Source organism: Thunnus thynnus, chromosome 15, assembly GCF_963924715.1.
Source record: "Thunnus thynnus chromosome 15, fThuThy2.1, whole genome shotgun sequence".
In the NCBI taxonomy this organism is placed as follows: Eukaryota; Metazoa; Chordata; class Actinopteri; order Scombriformes; family Scombridae; genus Thunnus; species Thunnus thynnus.
In genome coordinates, this window is record NC_089531.1 from 25,936,980 (window position 1) to 25,950,526 (window position 13,547).

Below are 13,547 nucleotides of genomic sequence, written 5' to 3' on the forward strand. Positions count from 1 at the left end.
TTTTTTGTAGGTTATGAGAAACAGAAAGTGAGAGAAGAGAGGTAGTGTAGCGGCCCTGAGATAATGAAACATATCTGGAATGTGTGACTCTGGCCAGTAGTGTAACTAGATCTGTTGGTGGTGGTGGTGGTGGTGGTGGTAAGGAGGGAAGGGTGGGGGGTGTGGAGGGGAGGTGGGGGTTCATCCCTCAGTCACACACTCTCCCTGACCCACTCTTCTCTGTCATTCTCAGACCTCAGGGTTTCACCAACCGCCTGGCTGGCAAGCGTCGTTGTTCTCAGGCCTGTGCATGCTAAACACAACATCCCCCCCCCATCCCAAAAAAAAAAAAAGGAAAGAAAGAGAAAGCTTATTCCAGGCATGCATACTCGCTCGCGCACATGCTTGCATATCCTCTGTGGAGAGGTGATAACTGAGGAAGAGAGAGTAAGAGGTAGGGGAGGAGGAGGAGGAGGAGGAGGAGGAGGAGGGGGGGGGAGGTTGGGGAGATAGAAGAAGGGAGAAAAAAAAAAGAAAAAACACTGGCTGCATCTCTGGGGCTGCCATGGTTACTGTGATCCACGTGGTTGACACATTAGAGCCGACACAGTCCCTCCCCCCTGTTGCTGCCAATCCCTCTGTCTGTCTCTCTCTCTCTCTCTCTCTGCGGCCTCCCTGCGTGCCTGGCAGGGTCACGGTGCAGTCAGCTACTACAAAAGAAGAAGCCCGTCATTGTTACAGGAAACGCAGACGCACCAAAGCCGTGTTCCTCCCCCCCCACCCCCCTCCTCTCCCCGCGCTCCACCACCACCACCACCACTTTAATTACACACTCAGCCTCCGGCCCTTTTAGCGCTGAGGAAGCCTGGGAGACACGCTCGCACACAGACGCGGAGAGTGGACAAACACAAGACGGCGAAACCTTGAACTTCTCTGCCGACTTTCCTGAGGCCCTGGTGTTTATGTTTATATATGCTGGCGATCTCGTCGGAGAGAGAGAGAGAGAGAGAGAGAGAGAGAGAGAACACTCCGGCGCTGCACATTTACCACTCATGCAGAGCGAAGTGGGCTTTTGATATCCAAACGGGGTCATGGGAAAAGTCATCTCTTCCCTTTTAAGCGTTAAGATCAAGTGAAATTTTCTCAACACATTTTTTTCTTAAGAGGTTTCTCTTCTCTTTTCTCTCAGCTCAGACTCTGAAGGTGCTGACTTGACCTAAGCGAGCCCAGAGGCCTGTTATCTCCAGACTACGATCAGAGCCCTTCTACCTGTCACACACGCCGACCACAGATAGACGCTACGCTCTCAGACAAAATAAAAATCCGGACTGTCTCCTCTCAGTTGAGCGCATGACACCACCTCGAAGCACTCGCTAGCACGGGATGACAACAGGAAACGTCCGCTGCCCCGCCGAAGAGGACGGAACAGGTGGGTATCGCTGATGCCTCAGACACCTGCCCCCGGGGGGTGACACCTGCATCCGGGGGGCCCGGGCTGACCCGCGAAGGCTTCTGGGAAGACCACTGGAAGGCTTGGAGAGAGGCAGCTCCAGCCCCAGCCCGAGGTTTGCAGGGCTGAGCTCAACCATAAGGGGGCACTCCCATCCCACTATGAGGGAAGAACTGGAGAAAGGAGGAGAAGCAAGGCAGGCAGGCCCCTGCCTCATACAACAGCAGCAGCCATTACAGGGTTTCACATACAGCACAGGCTGACGAGAAACTCTCTATACACAGCTAGAGCAGCACACAGGAACGCCGTGTGACCCTTTGCTATCCGCTAGATGAAATACATACGAGTGGTGGACATGTGATTGCAAAAAAACATACCCGGTGGTTTAAAGAAACACATCAGATTTCTGTTATTTAATGTCTGCAAGATGTAGGCAAACAACTGACAAACACCACTAGGGTGACACAACACCCAGAGACTGGGAGCACCCTGCTGGGGTTAGATATCTTGTCTGGAGTATCAGTGCCACAGACATAATGTCTACTACCTCTACAGGCAAGCTAGCTCCAGCTCCCTAGAGATCACCATTACAGTGCTACTTTATCACCAGCAGCCACGTGGGAGGGATAATAACACACAGACCAAAAAAAAAAAAAAAAAAAAAAAAAAAGTAGAAGATGAAAGACTGAACCAGCAAAAATTTAGAAGAGCCTCGTATTGCTAATGGATAAAAAAAAAATACAATTCATTTGACACTGATCAATAATGTTCTGCTTCAACATTCCTGTGTGATACGGGGTTACAGTCAGGAGAAGAAAAAAAGAAAATAAAGGCCGACTATGAATCTTAATCAATAAGTAGGGAGTTCTTTTTTAAACGCTCCGCATTTGCCTAATTGAGCTTCTCTGTGGGGGTAACAAAAAAAGGGGGTATGCAACGCACACAAACACTGCAGCAGCAGTCTGTGTGTAGCAAACACAGAGTGGATGGAGGGAGGTGGTGAAGGGGAGGAGGGCGGGGGGGTGGTGGGTGGGGGGGGTCTGATTGCTGTGAATAATGGGGAGATGGTGTGTGCGTGGGGGGCCTTTTGTAGAGATCACAATAGTAGCAGGAGTCCCAGAGCAGCGCACAGATGCCCAAGTGAGGCAGGCAGCTGCCCAGCCCGAGGTGAGGGGTGCTGGGATACGGGAGAGCCGAGGGGGCTGAAGGGGCCTCGGGGTGATGAGGGGGTGGGGGGGGTGGGTGGGTGGAGCGGGGCAGGGTGGGGGAGCCTCCAGACCCCTTACAGCCAGTCTGCCTGCTTTACAGAGAAGCAACGCCCCTCCCCTCCTACTGTCACACACACATAGCGTGTCTAGAGGGCGCTACCAAATCAACTGACACCACAAGTGAATTAACTGGGGAGAGAGAGGGGGGGGGGAGAAAAAAAAAATTATACAGAGGTTATTTCATAGAGTGAGAGTTAATTTCATTGTGAGGCCGGTTTCATCCATCCAGGCTCAGCAGCTTGTTCCAGCGAGAGCAGGAGAAAGCAGAGGACAGACAGTGCTGCAGTCAGCCACAGTCTTTGTGCTGCAAAACTAGCTCAGCCCAGCAGAAATGGAGGCAGAGGGGAGGGGCATGGGAGAGTGAGTGTGTGTGTGTGTGTGTGTGTGTGAGAGAGTGTGTGTGAGTGAGCGGAGAGAGCAAAAGGGAGAGGGAGAGTGAGTGTGTGTGTGTGTGTGTGTGTGAGCTCACAAGAGCAAAACAGGGCTTGGGTTTTTGCAGGCTGAGAAACAATTCACTGAAGCAAAATGCAAAACAACACACTTTGTCAGCAGATTGAATTTTCTCAAGTACATTAATTAAAAATCACATAGATGGGGGGGAAAAAAAAGGGTGAGACAGAGAGGGAGCAGGGGAGAGAAACAGACGAGCTAGGAGGAGGGAGGGAGGGGAGGGAGAGAGGGGAGGGGGGTGAGAGCGAGCGAGCGAGAGGCACCCTGGAATCTGAATAAGACATGTCCACACAGGAAGCAAGGGCCCCAGAATAGCAACAGGAAACTGGCCCCGGACTCTGAATACCGTCAGCGGCAGAGCCTCGCAAAACAAGGCTGCGCTGCACAGCGTTATGAAAGCTGATTTACTGAGAGAAGAGAGAGCGAACGAGGAAGGGAAGAGGAGGAGGAGGAGGAGGGGGAGGAGGAGGGCGCAGGCGAGGGAAAGAGAAAATTTAGACAGAAAGAGGAACGAGAAAGAGGCAGAGAGAGTGAAATATATATATATAAAAAAAAAACAGAAAGAAAGAGAAAAATGCAGCGAGAAACAGTGTAATATTGAAAAAAAAAAAAAGGCATGGAGGGGGTTGGGCTCGGTAGGAGAGGAAAAAAAAAGTGGGCCGGCCTTGTCAGGCTGATTGCTCCAGAGCTATGTCGCAAAAACAAGCTTAGCTGCCGCAGGAGAGCAGAGCTGGGCTGGGCTGAGCAGGGAACGGGGTTTTTGCAGGAGGGGGGGGTGGCGGGTGAGGGGGGGGGGGGGGGGGGGACTCAGAGTTGATCAGCACCGAGACTGAAAGATCACTTGGTTCCAGATCAGGAGTCTTAGCACATACATTAAAGGTCATTTGGGGAGGGGGGGTCTGTTGTTGTGAAGTGGGTGGTCCCTGAGCTTTGGAAATGCACTGGATAAGACTGAATTTATGCTAGGGTGGGGTCCTGGCAGGCAGAGATGTGGTGATAAAGGTGGGAAGACTAAAAAAAAAAAAAAACAAATATAATAGAATAGAATTTGTTTATTGTCATTGCAAAGAGTACAAATTAAATTATGGTAAGTAAGACCTCCAGTTGATTATTGGTAAAACCACCACTAGATCAAGAAAATAAAAGCCAATTCATAGAAAAGCAAGAGTGTATGCCTTTTATCCTTAAGAAAATAAATTACTTAGTTATCTACCATGCATTACACCATTGCTGTGACATTCAAGTAGGGCAAAATAGAGATGCTGCTCCAGTACATTGTCGTTAATAGACAAACATACATCTCTAACACAAATAAAATAGACAACGTGAACCTTTGGCCCTTCCCCAAGATAAAGCCACTCCAGATGAAGCCTCTTATTTTGGGAGATGAAGAGGAACCAGAGGATGGAGGACAGAAAAACAAACTCAAGCGTGAGTGTGTGACCAACATGTGACCCTCCTCTTAAGTCTGGAGCACATTCAGACCCATCAGAAAGAGGAGCACCACAACCAGTGGGCGGTTCTGAGTGGGATTAGCCCCATAGTGAAGAAAGAGTGTACAAAAGACCTAGGAAAGGACATGGAGGAGATTTTTTTTTTTGAAACGAGAAGGCACAAGGTGGGAGGGAGGGAGGGAGGGAAGTTAGTGGTGGTCTGGTGGTTATTCCATTTCCCATGGGTTAACATGGAAAGGAAGTGTCACTTCCAGGGGGTATTAAAGCCTGACGGTGTCAGAAAGGGCTTCGCAAACTCTAGAAAGATAACGCAAGGGTTAGCAGACTTCTCTTCCCAAAATAAAGACATTGGACACACCATATCAATTTGTAGATTAAGCAGAATGGCATTTTTGCTGCTAATAAGAAGCTACCTGGAAGATTTTTTTCTTCAAAACATGACTGAGACAGTCGGCACAAAAAACCCAAGCAGCTCTTAATGTGAAAAGCTAGTTTCGTCATTGAACGAGAACTCCAGAAATTCACTTCCTTAGTTGGACTTGAGGGGGACATATTTAAAAAAAGAACAGCCAAAACTGGAGGAGAGGCCGAGATATCTTGACTTTTATTCCGTAAATGTCCAACAACACTTGCTCCTACATTTCCCATGATGCTACTGGACAGCATCTTTAAGTAGATCCTCCCTGCTTCCTAAATGCCCACTTCTTTCAAATCATCACGTGTTTGTAATGCAGGCTTTCTGTTGAACTTCTCAAGTCTCAAGCCCACTCTGAGCTCACCCTGATGACATCATGGTGACATCATTAGGGTTTTTTTCAAACTTCAGAGTCACAGATGACATCATACAACTTAACCGAAACTTAACAGTTAACTGAACTCTATGTGTGAGATTGGTGGTGTTCCCCTTTAAGAACCAAGTGTTAGTTATTCATTATAGACTTAGGAAATAATATGATGCATTTGATAAACGGTTCAGAAAGGTCTCTCCCCTCTCTATAGATCTTAATCTATTTCCTTTCCTAGAAATAACATGAACGTTATTAGGTCAAAGGCTACTACTTCCTAGTTATATTGCTTATTGTGCTGTATTCATTGTAAACTGTTCTAGATTAGCATCAGCTAAATGCCTAAGGCTGCATTCACACCAAATCCTGCAATCCGGCACTGCGACGCGGGGGGCTACGATGGCGGGGTTATCCGACCTACTGGTGAGACAATGAAATACAGTGTCCAGGAAGTCGAGTTACAGATTAATACATTGAAGCGCAGCACACAACACAAGCACTGACAGACTAGATTTTACAATCCACCAGGAATGTGTGCTTGCATGCGTGTGATTGGCCACCTTAGTGTAATGTTGGGTTGCGTTTCGGCAAAAGTTGAGTCTGGTTCAACTTCTTGCCAGACGGCTACTGCGTTTTTTTTTTTTTGCTGAGCCCTATGCCGGTCCCCGTTCCCACAGCATGAACTGCCCTCATTTAAATGAATGGAAGGACTGTTGTTTTTCACGCATTGCCGGATTTGGTGTGAATGTGAAACCTTAAAACTGAACTGCAAAGAGATCCACGTTAGGACAACAACAGTCATGAGGAAACTGACTGTGTGGTAAATACTCAACAGTTAAACTGTGCATGTGTGTCCTGGAGCCAGGGTGAAAACAAACCAGGAACCAGCTCAACCTGCTCAGCTAGTTCTACTGTTGCTGCCTTTTCTTTACCCCTCCTCCCTCCCTCCCTCCTCCTCCTCCTCTCTCTACCGCTTATCCACAGCTCGTTTCTCAAGCTGACTGTTGCTTTCCTACCTGCGCCTTCCAGCAGGCACTGAGCCTCCTGTACTACTTTATTCCCACCTTAACGGCGGGCTAACAGACGCTGGGTTTTTAGCACCTGGCTCAAACAGACCCATCTGTGCTCTGGATGAGGTGATGTCTGGCTAGCTCTCTGTAAATGCTACTTAAGTAACTAAATGGCGCTTACCCCTCAGCCGCTGTTGGATCAGGATTCAAACACGTTCTGAGACAGATTAAAACAAATACGTCTGTACAAATCACTTACAAATAAACACCTCCTTTCTATCAAATTAAACCTCTTACCTGTAGATCTGTAATCTCTACAAACATTCAGTCAGGTGCGTTTTGGTGGAAAACATACTGCACTGCTTAACATGATAAAGATTAGACTACCCGACACCTAAAAGTGTACATATACCAGACTTTCACCTATTCTACTACTGCTCACCTGTTCTGAAACAATTACAGGAGTAATTTAGAAAATATGGAACCTAATAGGCCAGATGCTGATGAGCGGATGAGCTTGTGGAACATCTCTTCCACATTCAGAGTCATTTGAAATTTTTCTATAAATCGGTGCTGGTAAAATACTCTACAATGCCAAAATTAGACTTTTTTTGATAGCTGACTTTGAAGAATAATGTTTTTACTCTTTTCTATTCAACCAAGTAAGCAAAATAAAATTGTGTAAAAATTTGATTTAAATCAGGAATTATTTAATCAAAGAATAAGCAAAAATGGGCTAAAGGCTAATCCAAAGCTAACAGAGTATTCTGTTGAGTATTTGACATCCGCCGCTTGTTCATTTCACTGAACATTTACACATTTCATCATCATATCACACATCTCCTGTTTTCTACATGTTGTAGAGTGGTCTACAGTGAGTTTGAATGTAAGCTTTCTAGCTTATATGTGCATATATGCAGTAAGCGGGGGAGATAATAGAAGTGCATGAAAACAGAAAAACAACGCTGTTTTCTACCTGTATACTCCTGATGGATCATGGAGCATACTTGAAAACTATTTTTGTCCTTTGAATTTCTAATATTAGTCAGCCCGTTAGACAGTTTTCCACCTGTGTTTGCTCAGCTGCTGGGCTGGATGGCTGGTTGTAAAGACAGTGAGGTTTATGATGGAGGTCAGAGTCGGCGTGCATTGATCAGGCGGACGCTTCAGCAGCGCTTCCACGCTTGTGTCTGCTGTGAATTCAGGCTAAGAATGTGACCGAGCATTCGGTCACAACGTTTGCTACTTGACAAGTGTTAGATACTCTGTGGACACATTTCAGTCGTTACCAGGAGGTTATAGAGTTTGATACCCGGCCTGCAGCTGAGTCAGAATCCATCAACGGATATTCAACAGACTTCATAAAGCACCGCGTTTAACTTTTATAGCCATGGGTCCTCTTCTAAACAGAATCTTTCTATGAGCTTTGCGAAACAGCAGCATTTCCATATTCTCACTTCTAAGAGACGTTTCCTGCCTTCTTTTCATACTCTGGCAGAGTTTGTGCCATTAAAGTCTCCGTATCAAAATAGCTTCATTTCCTGATAGTACGGTAACATCTGTACAATCTGGAAATTAAGCTATCTGTGTACATCTACTCATAACTGCTGCCGAAGTCAATTTAGCTGTTTTGCTGTCAGGCTGTTAGGGTTATACTCTCAGTTAACATGGTCTAATCTGCACACAGTGTCATGTGAGGGAAGGAGGAGGAGTAGGAGAAAGGCGATCGGTTCATCTCTACCTTAGGCAGATTAATGGCTCTCACAGCCAATCACAAAGCACAAATAGGGAATCCCCAAGAAGTCTGAGGGGATAAAAAAAAAAAAAACAAATAAAAATAGCCCTGGCCTGGCCTGCTCGGCCAATGGCTGAGCCCACAGAGAGATGTATAAATAAATAAGAGAAATAAATAAAAGAGGAGGGAAACACATCCTGAGGGCATCCCCTACTGGCATAGACAGCTCTGCCTCTCATCCCTCCCTCCCTCCCTCTCAGCATCTCCCACTCCAACCAATCACTCACACTATTTGAAGTTATTTGCTTGCACTCCCTCAACCCCCCCCCCCCCCCCCCCTCTGCCTCCCACCCCCCCCCCACATCCTCCTCCTCCTCCTCCTCCCCTCGCCGCCGACTCTGCTCTCTCACTTTCATTCTCTCTCATTAATGATCTCATTTCTCACTCTCCTTCCCTGAGGCCCAGAATGAGGTTAGCTCCGCAGTCTGACCTATAAACACTGCCATGGAAACTGCAACGTGTTACAGCGAGACACCTCTTTAAAAAGGGAGGATTGGAGTGGGGGGGGGGGGGGGGGGGGGGGGTTGAGGTGAGGTGGGGAGGGAAGAGAAGGGGGTTCTCTCACCTTTATCTTAGCCAGAGGGCTATCAGACGCCAGATTTACTTCACTTTCAATGATCCTTTTACTGGCAGAATGTTGGGGGGGGGGTTTTCCCGCTCTATTTTTTTTTTATAACAAGTCAGTTGAAACCTGTACTGCTCAAACTTGCTTTACTCAGTCTTAGCATCAGTTTGTTGTTATATACCGTGTGTACGTTGAAGTCAGAGGCAGCGGAGAAGGGTTGAGAAGGGTTGTGGTCTATCTTGAACAGATGGCAGAGGGGATGAAGATTTTTACTCTTAGTGCCTCTTCCTCAAAGATGTAAAAGATCAGCTTGACCCCGTATAAATATCGGTCATTGCTGCCCAGATATTGGGACAAAAAGCTACTGGCGATGCTTTGAATAACACTGCTATTATTACATTTCCTGGCCATAGCTGCAGGAGAGCATAATTACTTAATCCTAGACCGCCTCTAGTTGCAAGATTACAAACTCAGCTCAGAAATGTGTTTGTAAATGTGTCTGCTTAAAAATGAGCCGTGGAGCCCGTTGGACGAGACGCCGCTCGAACGAGCGAAGGTCAGCTGTTGAGTAAGAGAGAGGAGATGGGAGTGCTCACCGGCAGACTGGATGGCCGGGCCTGCATGCTGTCTTCTTGACTGCTCTTGTTGGAAGCCATGGGCTGGTTGGAAGGAGGAGCGCTGGACTGGGAGCTAAAGGAATCCTGGGAGAGTTCCTGATTAAGGGACAAGAGCGCATGTGAAAAAAAAAAAAATCTGAAAATCAAGCTTCATGTCTGTGTAACCGTTGGGAGAGAACAGGACAGGAAAAATCATGTTAGATGTTAAGTGCCTATGACTCTTTTTCCTGATTGGCTCACTTGTGGCTCCATTTTATCCTTTTTCAACAACAACAACAACAACATAACTAGCTCTCATGTAACATATGAGTTGCTACGTTCAACTCTAACTATTAATTTAAAAGAGGTGCTGCACTGTTTCTAACCCCACTACCCTCTGCGCTGCTTTATCAGAGCTGTAATGAAGTCCGTTCCTCAATTGCAGAGTTTCAATCTGATCTGCTGACAGAATGTTGAAAAATGTTGATTTACTTTACTACTGATTTTAATTAAGTTTGCTTTAGATGGCTTCCCTGAAAGGTTCATTCAAAACTTACTACAGTGGCTTCACAATGAAATCATTCATGGATTCGACCCATTCTTGGATGTACGATGTCAAATTAAGTGTGTAATACTCAGTGTATTTTACAACCAAATGAAAAATGACCGAGAGGAGTCAAATGTGGAGGCACCACTGGAAGGTGTTTACTGTGTGGCAACTGCAGACAGGTTGCTGTAACGTTGGACAGGAGGCATGGACTGCATTACAGCGCTGATGAAGTACAGCAAAAGTATAAAGAGCAGCTCAGGAATCTCTGGATGCAAAACGTAATGGAGACACAGATGGGCCTGATACGGCACATCATATTATCACTATAGTGTGCTAATAGAGCTGTGTGTGGTGTTATTACCTGTGGAGGAGGTGGGAACCTCTGATATGGTGACTGTTGCTGCTGCGGCGGTTGTTGCTGCTGCTGCTGCTGCTGCTGCTGTTGTTGCTGCTGCTGCTGTTGTTGTTGTTGTTGTTGTTGCTGTTGTTGTTGTTGTTGCTGCTGCTGCTGCTGCTGCTGCTGCTGCTGCAGGGGGGGTGTCTGGGAGTAAGGTGATGGTTGACCCTGCTGGCCATGACTTGGAGGTTGTTGGGCTTGAGGAGGGGGACCTCCTGGTTGTTGTTGTTGCTGTTGCTGTTGTTGTTGTTGTTGTTGTGGGGGCCCTTGCTGCGGCTGCTGCTGCTGCTGCTGCTGTGGGGTTTGCTGTTGTGGTGGCTGCCCTGGCCCAGTAGGTTGTGGGTAGCCAGGCTGGCCCTGAGGACCCTGCTGGCTCTGAGGACCTGGACCCTGCTGTTGAGGCTGCTGCTGCTGCTGAGGAGGGACGTAGGGTGGCTGTCCTGGAGGAGGGCCGTGGGGACCTTGGGATTGAGGGTAAGGGGCCCCTGGCTGTCCGTGTTGGCCAGGAGGCTGTGAAGGAAGGCCCTGCTGGGCGTAGGGAGGTCCAGAGCTGCCCTGGGGCTGGCCTGGGTATGGAGGCTGCTGCTGGCCAGGGTGAGATGGGGGGCCGTGCTGACTGTAGTAGCCCTGACTCTGCTGGCTGTAGCCACCCGGCCCTTGTTGTCCGTATGCTGACATCTAGACGTGAAAAACGAAAGATTGGTCAGGATCAACGACAGTTCACATTAAAAAGCGGAGAAAACTTAAGATGTGTGAGTAAATATTATGCAGCACAGCAGAATAACTTGTGAACAGCTTTCGTCAGTAGAAGGTTTTACTATGGCTTTACTATCCTCAGCCCCTCTGTGGAATATCAATCACTACCTACAGTATGTGCGCTGACAGGATCCTTTCTAAAGCTGTAAAAATATATATAAAAATAACCCAATATTCAAAGTCACCTCTTTGATGTTTTTTCACTATTCATTCTCGACAGAGTAATCACAGCCTCTCTTCATCTTACTCGCAGATTAAAAAGAAAAGACAACTGTTCTCTCTCTGGCTGGGAGAGAGAGAGGGGAGCGTGTTCCTCGCTATAAAATGCTCAGTCAAAGCGCATAAGAAAAAACATCTAAGTGTTGGAATTCAGCTGTGTATCGCTTTAAATTACAGCCATGAAAATAAAAATTGAGTTTTGACTTCATCTCCTTGAACTTTCTACCCGGAAAGCTTTTCAATACAACGTTTTCGTTTCATTACTCTCAAGGAGCGTGGAAGGAGAAAGAGCTGACCTTGTGAGGAAACACAGTAATATAAAAAAAAAAAAAAGGAAAAGAAAAAAAAAAAAAAGACACGTGTTGTTTTGGGAGGGTTCTCAGCTACTCAAGAATTCAAAGAAAATAAAAGATAGTAAAAGAATTGCCACACATTTAAAACAACATGAAGTGGCTGTATTGTATCTGTCTGACAAAGGGAGGGAAGCCGTTTTCTTCTCTGCAGGGCACTTATCGAGTCCACGGTCAGACACCAGGCAGGCCAGTATGAGATAATCACACCACACAATGGGCACAAGACCACAGACAGCGGACGTGGAAGAAAAGGATTCACTCTACGGGATTCCCTGCATGCATTTCTCTGTTAAGACGGACTGCCTGGCTGAGAGAGTTCAAGAAGGGTCTTATTCCTAGCTATGAGTAAGTAGCTTCGGCAAACTGGATGTTTGCCGTTTTCAATTGGACGACGCTGTCAGAGAGAGATGCCCACTGTGCCCGTAGATACAACTTGAATTTCCCCAACTTTTGCTTTCAAGCATGAAAATAAACTAGACAGTGAAAAATTGATGGACTGCTCTCTTTGAGTCTGTTCCTGCTGGAGCCTTTTTCTTCACTCGGTTTTTTGGTTCCAGGTGAAAAAGATGCCACATTTTGTTTTTTTTGTTTTTTTTTTTGGGCTGTCCATTCATTTTGTCCTCTGGATCGTATTATGATCCAGTTCATATTCCTGTCTGAAACTGATGTTTTGCTACTATAGTTCAAACAATGTGTCATCTCTGTTCCTCTCCTGTGTTTCTACTGCAGAGACCTTAAGGTAATAGTTTGACATTTTGGGAAATTAACTTGTTCAGTGGCTTGCTGAGTTAGATTAGAAGATCAATACCACTCTCATATCTAGGGATGGGAATCAAGAACCGGTTCCAGTTGAGAACCGGTTATAAATTATCCAATCAATCAGAATTGTATGCCTCTGAGCTTATCAGTTTCTTTTATCAATGCTGGCATGTTTTTTTGACAGTTGTGCACTGCAAAACAATGATGTCAAACTCATGCGTCTACGCTGCTGGAAACTTAAAACAAGAAGGAGTCATGGCGGTAGGACTGGTACTGTGACTGGGTTGGGCTGCAGGGAGAACTGCTGTTCTGTCAGCCTGCTGTAAGAGCTAATGGAGCTAATGGAGCTGTCGAACGGACAGCGGACTGTCAGCTGTAACCAACTGGGGCTAACGGGCTAACTGACAGGCTGACAGGATAAGCAGAATTGATAATGGCATTGGTATCAATGAAATCTTATCAATTCCCATCCAAACCCATATCTGTCTGGCAAATATGAAGCAAAAAGCCAATTAGCTTAGCTTAGCATAAAGACCAAGAGCAGGGGGAAAAAGTAGAGCTGCAGTTGATTAATGGATTAGTCGCCAACGATTAAATTAATCACCAACTATTTTGATAACTGATTGATTGTTTTGAGTCATTTTTTAAGGAAAACATTTCCAAATTCTTTGATTCCACCTTCTCAAATGTGAATATTATCTGGTTTCTTTAGTCTTCTATCACACTAAACTGAATATTTTTGGGTTGTGGACAAAACAAGATATTTGAGGACGTCACATTAGGCGTTGGGTAACAGTGATTGACATGTTTCACCATTTTCTGACATTTTATGGACCAAACAGCTAATTGATTAATCAAGAAAATAACAGATTTATCGATGGTTAAAACAATCGTTAGTTGCAGCCTTAGGAAAGAGTTAGCCTGACTCTGTCAAAAGGTGAAATAAAATCTGCCAACCAGCACTTCAAAAGTTCACTCATCAACAAATTTCATCTTATTTCTTTATTATCTTATTTTGGTTTGAATCTTTATGCAAAGCTAAGCTAACCCTTCATGTAGCGTCATATTTACAGTGCAGACGTGAGAGTGCTATCAATCTTCTTATCTAACTCTCAGCAAGAAAGTGAATACATGTACTGTATTTTCCCCAAAATGTCAAAC

General features: G+C 46.0%; 1 protein-coding gene across 2 annotated transcripts in view; it reads right to left on the reverse strand.

Annotated features, from left to right (window-relative positions):
* arid1ab (AT-rich interactive domain 1Ab) overlaps positions 1-13,547 on the reverse strand; it is a 67,497-nt gene that overhangs the window by 18,187 nt on the left and 35,763 nt on the right. For both annotated transcript variants that reach the window (XM_067611550.1, XM_067611549.1), the window contains exons 3-4: positions 10,264-10,977; positions 9,353-9,469 (exon numbers count right to left, since the gene is read on the reverse strand). In XM_067611550.1, coding sequence (XP_067467651.1) covers positions 9,353-9,469; positions 10,264-10,977 — 831 coding nt within the window. The remainder of the gene's footprint in view (positions 1-9,352; positions 9,470-10,263; positions 10,978-13,547) is intronic.